This window comes from Crocodylus porosus, unplaced genomic scaffold, assembly GCF_001723895.1.
Source record: "Crocodylus porosus isolate Cpor-Errol unplaced genomic scaffold, CroPor_comp1, whole genome shotgun sequence".
Lineage (NCBI taxonomy): Eukaryota > Metazoa > Chordata > Crocodylia > Crocodylidae > Crocodylus > Crocodylus porosus.
In genome coordinates this window covers 15,644,304-15,655,195 of record NW_017728925.1, presented here as the reverse complement: position 1 = coordinate 15,655,195, position 10,892 = coordinate 15,644,304, and the positions used below count along the sequence as shown (strand labels likewise).

Here is a 10,892-nt window from a genome sequence, read left to right as displayed (position 1 = left end):
TGCGCCCGGAAGGGGCGGGCGCTCCAGGCCGCCGCCGCCGCCATCTTGGGTGCGGGCAGCTTGCCCGGCCTTGCCCCCCCGCTGGGCTGCTGGCAGGGGTCAAGGGTCAGCCCCAATCCCCATGCCCCTGCCCTGGCAGCTGCAGAGCCAGCCCCGCCTCGCCCCTGCCCACGACCAGTCTCAGCGCCTGGACGCAGATGCTGGAGCTGGTGCCCCCCAGCGCCCCGTCTCCTGGCCCGCACAACAGGGCTCACACTCTTTGCTCAAGCCAATGCAAATGTTTACTGGAGACCCGGCCCGCCCAGGGCACCAAGGCTGGCGGGGCTCCTAGCTCCGGAGAAGGGGGGCTCCGTCACCACGGCTCTTCGCCTCTTGACCTGTCCGCAGGAAGGCCGGGCGCCGGGGTCCAGCCTCGCGCCTTTAGCTGCCGAGCACCATCAAGGCACTTCGGAGGCTTTGCATGGCCAAGCAATCAGTTTGCAGGGCGGCCGTGTGCGTGACCCCGCAGGCGGTTAGGGCCCTTCCGTGTCCGTGTTGTCGCTGCCGGTGGTGTTGTCCCAGTCCGCTTCATGCTGCTGGTGCTTCCTCCCCCTCCGCATTGCCCTCTTTCTGTGAATGGGACGAGACCGTTTCTTTACGGGGCGGCCCTGCCGGCATGCCCCCAGCCTCGGCCCAGCCCCCTCGGGCCTGAGCTTGGGAACGGGACCGAGCCCTGGGCCTTGCCCTGCCCTGGGGCACCGTGTGCAGCCCGCGGGGCTTGATTCGGTCTGCATGCGGGGGCTGCTGAACCCACCAGGATGACAAGCACAAGGGCCTAACTCTGCCTAGGTCAAAGTGACGGCAGGAAGCGCTTTTGGAAGAGAGCACCAGCCCCAATACGTCGCCGCTGTTCTCTGCAGCGTGCGAGCTGTCCTGCCTGTCAACAACTGCATGAATCCTGGGCACGATTTGGGTTAGGGTTAGGGTTTTCCCCTCCAGCATGGGCCTGGACTGATATTTCCTCCATCCCAATAAACCGTTTTTGGTCTGGTGTCCTAAACATGCACAAAGGAAGGATGCTAGAAATTCATGACCTGGAAACTGCTCTTTTTACAAGGCGGCCCTGGAACAGGGCAGTAACAGGTGCGGCCATCTCCCTCCCTAGCATCGTTTCCTCTAGTGTGCTAAATGCTCAGTGCCATCCGCGGCCAGGAGAGTCCCAAGGCAGGCAGAGGCACATGGTGTTTTCTGGAGTGGGTGCATCACCAGTTCCCAGACATGCTAAAGGCAGCCTGGGACCTCAGGGGTAGCAGGATGCAACCCTGTTGCACGAGCAGCTCCTGTACTGTGAGGTTCAGTAAAAGGGGGGGAAGCTGCCTAGGGCACAGGACCCAAGAGACATTTATGGCCTTGTGTCATCCTCAACCTCCTTGGTCAGAGCTGATGCAGGATCTTGAGGGCCTGAGCTAAGGAAGGAGGCTGTGAAACCTGTAGCATGCTCGTCTCCTCCACAGACCAAGCATGGAGGGGGTCACCACCCATACCGATCAGCAGATCACACAACTGTGGCACAAGTGGTCCTTAACGCACAGACCAGACCTTCGGTAATGCTCAAAGCTGTCCTTCATCCGCCGCCGCTCCTTCTCCGCCAGCTCCCCGTTGGGTGGGCTGCGGTTCTGCCAAGGAAAGGAAAGCCTGGTTTAGTCAAAGATCGGGGTCCCGGGGTGCACATCAGACCAGACACCGATTGGAGGGTGAGACACAAGAGAGGTGGGGAGAGCCTGGACAACTGCCTCCCATCTGGCACCTGCTCACTGACTTCCTTTCCCACCATTTCCCAGCAGCAACATGGCTGCTTATTTTCACATGAGAGAGAAAATGAACCGAGGCCAAAAGCACAGGGTTGGGGGCACTCAGTGACTAAATCCATCATCACTGCTCCCTGGAGCATACCCTGGCTGTGCTGGTAGCTCTTCACACCCACCGGGCCCCTGAGGCAAGTTCCAGCCTGGAGTATTTGCTCCTGGGCCATCAGTAAGTCACCACTGCATGGCAGCATCATGCTCAGGCCCAGCTCACACTTGGCACCCTACCGCCTCGCGCTGAAGGCTGTCAGAGTGATATAGCAGATCCTACATCATTCCTCCTCTTCCTCCCCTACTGCCATGCTGCCCTGTAACAGAGGTGTAGTATCAAGGCAGCTGGGCTTTTGGGGCACAGGGAACATGGGAGCAGCAGTGACTTCTGGCTGCCACAGCCCGATTCTTCCCAGTTTACACTGACAGCAGCATGCCCTGGGGTACCTATGGCAAAGCTACCCTCTCCAAACACCATCCTGAGACTATTCGCTACACCCGTCCAATGTGCTGGCCATGCAGACTGAGAATTAACCAGCTAGACCTGGTGTTTAGGGGATGCAGGGGAATTGTTTGGTGCTGTAACAGGCTCCTCAAATGGGCATACGGTCATCAAAGGTCACAAAAAGGGTTCATGGGAGTGAGCGGTGATCAACGATTCTTACATTCGGCACCTGCAACAGCAATGCGCTCTCCAAGTCGCTAAATGGCTGGTCCTGCCCCTCCAGGTGGTTTTCTGAGGGAAAGAGAGCAGACTGTCACCATTCTCCACACAAAGTCAGCAGCGTTCCCAGCCACACTGGATGGGGAGAGAAGAGACTAAAGATGCTCCAAGACAACTGTTAAACCCCACTGGACCGGGGAAGAGACTAGAGATACTCCGAGGTAACTGGGAGGCCTACCCACACCTATAACCAAATGAAACCAATTTAAAGTTACAGCGTTTTTTTCTCTGCTTATGCCTGTCTGCATCCACACCGGGGTAACAGTTGTACTGGAACCGTGTCTGCTGGTATAGTTTAATGCTGGTCTAACTCTTCTGTCTGCACTCAAACGGGGAGTTAAACCCAGCTGACCCATGTCCGCACTGGCTGCTGGGTCACCTAAACCCAAGGGCCAGCACCACGGTCCAGTACTCCTGAGTGATTTAGCAAGGCTGTCCCCACAAAGCCACGCCACTCGGGGGCAAGCCTCTAGATCCCTGCTAGATCCCAGCTCCATGCCCCCTGTGACCATGGGCCTTCCTGAATGGAGGAAAAACCGATCTGGGCAGAAGCAGGCAGGCTGGCTCCCACCTCGCCTGCCTGGTTTTCCTTCTCCGCTCCATGCACTCTGAGAGCGCGGTTCCAGGCTATGGGGCAGCCTGCCAGGCCATCCATGCTGCTGCAGCATTTCCACTCCAGGCACCGCAAAAGCAGAAGTGAGGGGCGAGTGTCAGTGCTGCTGTTCTGTTTTTGTCCAAGCCTGAGTGACAGGAGCCTGCTCTGGGGGGAAAATCCCTGGGGTGCGGCTGAGCTGGTGGGAAGGACAACTGATCTGCCACTGACTGGCAGGGAAAGCAAGCAGCACACCCCAGCCTCTGTAAGATACTGAGTGCCTGCTGCAATCGCTGACCTCCCTGGCTTTGGGTGCATCCCTTCTCTTGGGCAGCCCTGCCCATTCTCCCCAGAATTACGTGCATCCCGGCTGCCTCCTATCCAGCAGGGATCAAGATCCAGGAGGCAGGTCCGCCCTCATGCCTTTGCAGTCAACGGACCTTGTGCATCCTTCCAGTTACAGCTCGTGCTCTGGGAGCCTTCCCAGAACAGCACCACATGCTTTGAGACGTCTCCCTCCCAAGCGTGATAGACCTACCCCCTGCCCCAGGCTGGACGTCACCTCCTTTTGGAAACAGGCTGGACTGAGGCACAGAGGGAGGGTGAGGGATTCTGCATGCCTGGGGGTCCCCACAGGGACCCAGCTTCCAGGAATCACTGAGTACCCGCCCTCCAAGAAGCAGGCGCCTCCCATGCCTCTCCAGCCAGGTCACCCAGTACCGCTAACAGGTTTCCAACGCTCCAGCCCTGACGACTTGTCCGGGCTGCAGAGGCATAAAGAAACAGGTGTTCCCCACCCCCAGCCACCTGCTTTAACCCCCAGGCCATGCCCTGCCAGGGCCAGGCTGCCAGGTTCTCTTACTCTTATCAGAGAGCTGCGGGTCCTCCAGGTTTCTGGGCAGAGAAAGCTGGGGGATGAAAAGAAACAGGTGTCTTGTTGGGATCAGCAGTGCTCACTTCCCTGTGCTCTGCTCCCAGAACAAGGACAACCCAGGGCACAGGGCAGCACCAGCTTCCCTCTCCTGACCAGCGAGTCAGGTGGCTGGCTGGCTGGCACTGCCTTTCCTCCCTAGCGTGCCTGTCCCTCCAACCTGGCATCACCTGATGGCTGCAGGCGCGAGGCTGAATTAAGTGTGTTATCCCATTAAAGGGCTCCTCAATGCTGTCGCAGTTGCACCCCTGCCATTTGGATGGTGTGTGCCACCCTGGGGAGTCACAGCCCTTCCTGAGCTGCCTCCGGGATAGGGAGAGCAGCCCCTTTGGATCATGGACTGAACACAATGTGCCAGACAGAATTGCTGGCTCTGGCTTGGCGTCAGCTCAAGTAGCTCAGAGAGGCAGGAGCTAGGATTGCTGGGGAAGACTAGGGGGATTCTCCAGAGCTGTGTCCTGCATGGAGCAGAGCCAGGACGTCCCAAGGTCTTTCAGTCGGCAGCTGGACAACAGCAGGTCAGTGACCTACTCACCTCCTGGGAGCTCCAGGAGGAGGTGTCATCCGGGTCAGAGGTCTGGAAGGTGCAAAGACAAGGGGGTCGGGGATCTGTTCTGCCAGCCCAATGCGAAGTAAGCCAGAGGCAGTGGCAGCCCATGGGAAGAGAGGAGGCCCATGCTCCTCTGCACCTGCGGGGTGCATGGTGCTGCACTGTGGGACACGGACATCTGCCCACCCCGCTCTGGGACACCTGGCTGATTCGGGCCTAGGTCTCCATGTGGGATTTGGTACCTGGCAGCCAGAGGCTAAGCTGGCTGCACAAGGGCAACCGCCTTGTGCACAGGCTAGCTCCCACAGGCAAGGCTGTCCTGCTGGAGCTTGTCTAAGGTGAGCTTGCCTGGACCCCAAGCCAGCTGTGCCCTGTCTGAGCCCAGGGTTTGCGAGCAGCTGCAGGCCTGAGGCAATGCCCGAATGCAGGGACTGTCAGGGCCCGGAGTGGAGAAGCGCCCCCAGTCAGAGCCCAGCTGCGCAGGCGGGTGCCTTGCAGACCTACCAATGCATGGGGCTCCAGGTGCAGCTTGGCCTCCGTGGCTAGGAGCTGGCTCTCCTTCTGGAACAGCTGGAGCTGCAGCTCATCGCATCGCTCCCCCAGCTCCCGGACCTGCTTGCGGTAGGCATCCTTCTCCACCAGGCTCTTGGAGAACTGCGTGTGGAACTGCTCACGGGTCAGCAGCGCCTGGCAGCAGAGCGGGAGAGCAGGGTGTCACTGACACGGTGCTGGACAGCCCCGGAGAGACAAGGCCCCAAGGAGGCCAGGCCATCACCTGGTCCCTCTCTGCAGCCACCTCCTCCATCTGCTTCAGGATGGCCTCGATGCGGTCCTTGTACATCTGCAAGTCCTTCTTCAGTGCCAGGCTCTGTAGCTCCAGCAGCTCCTTCTCCACATTATGCTGGTAGGGAAGCACAAGAGCACCAAGCTCCCACTGTACCAGGGCAGCCGGAGCCCAGCTATAGCCTGACATAGGGTTTGGGTGGACATGAAGCAAGGACACCATGACAGGGCTGAGGGATGGACGGAGGGGCCTGACAAACATCCATGAGAAACGTTCCTGCCCTGGGATACTGCACAGACTGTTAATGGATGGTCACAGCCACTACTAGGCAGCATAGCTAAGTGCCAGGCTCGCTGGACAGCAAAGCATTCTGGGAGCGTGACCTTCCTGGGCAGAGCATGGTCCAAGGCCCCGTGAGACCTGCGCAAAGGGCCCGTCTCTCCCCCAGGCTGGCTGAGTGACTGGACAGATGCCATGGCTTCCCAAGGGGGAGGCTTGTTCTTGCTCAGAGGGCTTTGAGGTGCAAGGGAAAGTGGCCCCTTGGTTTGCAGTAGCAGGGCGGTTACTAGCAGATCCCTGCAGTGACCGGAGAGCTGGGGACTGTGTCACCATCCCCACATCAGAGGGGCCACGGGCAGGGAGCCCCCTGCTCACTCACACTGCTGCTACCTTGGGTCCTCCCTGCTCAAAGGGGCAGCAAGTGGGTCCCTGGCTCTGCAGGCTGGACCCCCTCCTTGCTCTCTGCCCTGGCCACACACCTTGTCCTGCAACAACTCGGCTTGGCGCAGCTGTTTGCGTAGGCTGTAGATGGTTTCCACCAGCTCCTGCTGCTCTGCCAGGGCCTGGATGTATAGGCTGCTCTTCTCCGAGCTCCCCACTGTGGCCACCTTTAGGGAACAAGCGCTACAGTGAGGAGCAAATGCCTTCACCCTCCACCTGAGGGGGTCTGGCTGGGAGAGATCATACCCTGGCACATAGGACTGCCCCTAGCTGCTCAGACCAGGACAGAGCCTGACAGGCCAGGACTTGTGCCCTCCGCTGCCAGCTGTGCCATCTGCATTATGGGGGGGAAAAGGCAGCTGCAATCTGGTCCAGGCTGGTGCAGCTCACAGGTCCCCAGGCTGCCGTTTCTGCTTTCTCTACCCTCTGATCCCAGCTGTGTCAAAGCTCCCCTGAGTGCACCCCAGACACTGGCCCTGGGGTGCCTCCCCCTCCAGCCCCTGAGCCTCTGCTCCAGCCTCCAACCCTCTTATCCCTACCAGATGTGACTTGCCCCATCCCGCACCCCGGCCTGCCCAAGACCTGCAGCGTGTTCTCCAGCTCCTGGTTCTTGGCCAGCAGCAGCTCCTTCTCACGCTGGATCTCCCACACCACCTCATGGCTCGGGTGCTGCTCCATGGCGTGCTTCAGCTTCATCGTGTGCTTCCGCTCCAGGTTACAGTCATCCTCTGCCTTCATCAGGTTGTGCCGCAGCCGGTCAACCTGGGGAGGCACAGGGCCGGTCAAGGGGTGCCTGCCGACACAGGGCAGGGATTTACCACGACAGAGGTTGAATTATGCCCCCGCATTAGAAACATGAGGGTATTTCAGTCCCTGCTCCCAGCCCCACGTGAATACAGCACCGAGGCTGGATTCTCCTGTCTGTCAGTCCCCCACGCCCGCTCCTGGAGCTGGGACACCTGGTCCGTGCTTCCCTGCCAGCCAGGCTGATGGGGCGTTGAGTCAGTGTCATGGAGGCGACCACGTCCTGACTTCCGATGAACGTTGCTGCCCTTGCTTGAAGGATCTGCAGCATCCCAGGCCTTCCCCTCCTCAGCCCAGCCCCTGCCATCAGCACTCAGGGCAAGAGAGGCTCGTGTCCTTGCTCAGCCCCCACCCCGGGGACGGGCCAGCACACCTCCAGCTGCAGGTCACGGTTCCTCATGAGGGCTGTGCTCTTTTCCTCGCTCTGCTTGGCATAGCTCATGGCCAGTTCATAGTTGTCGTCCTTGGCCCTGCGCAGCTCCTGGCTGAGGCTGTCCCTCTCCTCCTTCATCTTCTGGGCCCGCTCTTGGTGCTTGCGCAGCAGGCTGTCCCGCACTCGCATCTCCTTGAGCAGGTCCTCCTTGGCACGCAGCCACAGGCTCAGCTCCTGCGCCTTCCTCCTTTCCTCCTGCACAGCTCCCTGCAGCTTGGTGATCTCGTTCATCAGCAGCTGGCTCAGGCCCGACTCCCCAGCATTGTCTGTCCGGCAGAGAGACCCGTCACCCTGCACGTTCCCGGCCTGGGGGACTAGCGTAGGGCCGCTGTCCACAGGGCCATACCAGGACAAATCCCTCTTCCCCCCAGCCATCATGGTCACAGGCAGTGTGCTCAGGGCCACAGGGACATAAGAGTTATCAGAGCAGGGGTGAGAAAAGGTCCCTTTGCCCCAGCTCTGTCCTCTCTCCAAGGATGAGGGCATGCCGGGGGCTCCAGAACAGACTCCCCAGCAACTCCCCCAGGGCAGACTTCCAGGGAGGTTTGCCCACAGGCACCAGGACTGAACAGTTCGCAGGGGTCCCATGTTTCCTCTCTTCTCCCAGATGGCTTGCCACTGAGCTTGGCTGCACAAGCAGACACATCACGTGGCCCTGGATGTTGGCAGTCCATGGGGATCCCGCTGAGGGACTGAGGGCTGGGAAGCAGCTTGCCCCGCAGGCCAGGCTCTGCCCACGGGAGGCGGTGGGGACTTGTGGTCAGGTGTTGAACACTGCATGCCCCCTGCATGCAGAGGAGCACCCACCACTTGCCAGCTCACCCCCGATGCGGGCATTACCTATGATCAGAGAGAAGACCCTGCTGGGATCCTTGCCCGTGATCTTCTTATAGAGCTGGGGGTAGTACAGCTCCAGGCTCTCCAGAAATGCCTCGAAGCCCTTCCGTCCTGTCCTTTGGAGTATATCCAGGAGGACACCTGCAGGGCAAAAATGAGGGCACAGGCTGTGATGGAGGGGAAGGGCAACACGTGTTCCCCGAGACAGCCAGACCATAAGACTCGTGCAATGAAGCCCCACAGGTCCAATCCTGTACACACAGACCTTGGACTGGCTTTGACAGGCATCTGAGCTGGAGTAGGGGCAGGATCCGACTCTGATAGGCTGAGGCCTACATTAGGCTAGAATAGGACGGCGTATGTGTGCGTGCACATGTGTAAGAGAGGCTAGGGCAGGACGGCACATAGGTGAGTGTGGTGCTGTGGTCCCACTGTGGTCAAAGGCTTCACAGCACTCACCTGCTTTCCGCTTGCGGATGACGAGGCTGGGGTCATTAAGCACCTGCTCCTCATCGTCGTGGCTGATCACCTTGCATTGCCGGAGGTAGGGGGTGAGCCGGGAGGGCTCAATCACTGAGATGAGCTTCACCCGGAAGCTCTCCAGGCGGTGCCAGCAGGTCTCGTCATCCTCCGGCTCTGACATGGCGGACAGTGAGAAGTACTGTCAGGCTGCACTGAAAGCGATACGTACCACAGGCCGGTCAGAGCAGCGCAGGGGAGGCCTTGCCCCAGTCAGGACGGGAACATGCTCATTAAATGGAAGGGGATGAGGCTTCCTGCAATAACCCCTGACAGCCTATGCATGCTTCACACATGCCACACTTCCTCTCATGCAGGGAAACTAGCACGTGCTACTGCAGCCCTGGCTTCTGTTCCCCACAACTCATTGCCAGCAGGGCCTGGGCAAGGGCACCAGAGCTCACATCCAGGAAAGGGAGAGCCTATGGCAGCTGCAATAAAAGCTGCTCTATTGCTCTCCCCAGAGTCAGGCACCTCTTGATTCATTGCCAGGGGGAAGTGAAACTGCCAAGCACGTATGCATGGGGAGGAGCACTGACAAGGGAGCAGCTCTCGTGGTGGTATGTACTTGCAGCGGTAATGCAGTGGTGCAGACTGTGTGCTGCCCACTGCCTTGCCCCTGCACATGGCTTCAGCACAGACAGCAGTGTTTCTATGACCCCAGTTGTGTTACTGGGAACCATCCCTGCAGGCTGGGCATACTGGAGAGGTTTTACCAGGCCCGCAGGTCTCTCTGGCACATAGCTGTTCCCGGGAGCCCCAGAGCACACCCCAGCAGCCATTGCCCCATTGAAGGTATTCCCTCCATGTCCATAAGCCTAAAGGGTGAATCCTCCAGAACCCCCAAGCACCTGCTCAGCCAGCTGGCACCTGAGGGAGCTTTTGCTGGACATCACCCAGAGCCTTTTCAGAGGACTGTAGCCACCAGGTGCAGAAGCCAGCTACTCACACTTGCTACAGTACAACTACCAGCGGTTGACTAGTTTTGTTCGCTGGATGCTCAGTCCAGAGTCAGGGAAGTCAATCAGCTCAGACATAAGCAGGGAAACAAGCAACAAGCCAGGGCATCTACCTCAAGGCATCCCCGACCCATCTATCTAGGACATGAAGAGCAGTTTCTTCTTATGCCTCATTTTGCCCATTTGGAACCAGATCCTACAGCGAAAGCCCTCGCGCAGGCCGTGGCAAAAGGGTTTGCTGTAGTACCCAAGTCATGTCCAGGGCACAAGTCTAGTCTGTTCCTATGCAGACAAAACTCCCCTCAGGCTCTAGGAAGATTCAAATGGACCGACTGACCATGCACTTTGCCTGCATATGGGCAGCAAGGTTAAGTCGGTGCTGAATACCCTTTTCCCTCAGGAAATAGTTGCCCTGCTCAACAGCAAAGCCAGCCCTGGATCCTAGCAGGTAGATGTAGCAATGCATTTCCCTGCCGTGGGGCACTGTGCCCATCCCACTGGATCAAGGAAGCCAGACCTTCATTCCTGCAGCTACAACTTGCTCTCCGTAGCATGGACCAACCTGGGTCTTTGTATCAAGAAGTCTCCTCCTCTCTCAGCCTTAGCATGGCAGTTTTCCTGCTCTCCGGGCTGGCTCCGAGCAAACAACTTCCATGACTGCAGGCTTTGATCTTTGGACCAGCGATCCCTCGGGGAAACACGATTTCAGAGAGAGAGAAGAAAGGGGAAACCAGTCAGTAACAGTTTTCATTGGAGACAGAGATAAAGAAAAAAGAAAAGAGGAAGCCGCAGAAGGGAGGGGGGGGAAAAAAAACAACTAACCTAGTGGCCCTAAGTGCTTTGTGTAACTCAGCTCAGACTTGCAGAGGGATGTCAGCCTCTCTGCACCTCAGTTCCCCATCTGTACAGCATAATTCCTGTAAGGAACAGGTGCTGCTACCCTACTTAGTGACTGGAAGACCCATGGATAAGACTCGAGTGCACAAGCACTGTGTCCCGCACAGGTAAAACAGGTTCTGAAGCAGGTTATGGTCTCAGCTCCAAAAGTTATCTGCTTTGTATTTGTGGGGACTGGAGACAGGGAAAAGAACTAGAACCAGGGCTCTTGTTTTAAAAGACCAAAGGTGCTAAATACAAACTGCCATTCAAAGCCAGCCTCACTACCTTGGATACAGCCTTCTCTCAGGCTGTAGCTGGGATTGAC

The 10,892-nt window shown here is 58.5% G+C and overlaps 1 protein-coding gene across 1 annotated transcript in view; it reads right to left on the bottom strand.

Moving 5' to 3' along the window:
• CARD9 (caspase recruitment domain family member 9) overlaps positions 1-10,449 on the bottom strand; it is a 26,709-nt gene extending 16,260 nt beyond the window's left edge. Inside the window, exons 1-13 of the mRNA XM_019540937.1 lie at positions 10,251-10,449; positions 8,670-8,879; positions 8,214-8,351; positions 7,314-7,639; positions 6,719-6,898; positions 6,175-6,303; positions 5,408-5,533; positions 5,137-5,319; positions 4,618-4,659; positions 4,014-4,059; positions 2,501-2,571; positions 1,579-1,655; positions 502-609 (exon numbers count right to left, since the gene is read on the bottom strand). Of these exons, the coding sequence (XP_019396482.1) occupies positions 513-609; positions 1,579-1,655; positions 2,501-2,571; positions 4,014-4,059; positions 4,618-4,659; positions 5,137-5,319; positions 5,408-5,533; positions 6,175-6,303; positions 6,719-6,898; positions 7,314-7,639; positions 8,214-8,351; positions 8,670-8,853 (1,599 nt within the window). The 5' untranslated portion in view covers positions 8,854-8,879; positions 10,251-10,449 and the 3' untranslated portion in view covers positions 502-512. The remainder of the gene's footprint in view (positions 1-501; positions 610-1,578; positions 1,656-2,500; positions 2,572-4,013; positions 4,060-4,617; positions 4,660-5,136; positions 5,320-5,407; positions 5,534-6,174; positions 6,304-6,718; positions 6,899-7,313; positions 7,640-8,213; positions 8,352-8,669; positions 8,880-10,250) is intronic.
• Between the last annotated feature and the right edge of the window lie 443 nt (positions 10,450-10,892).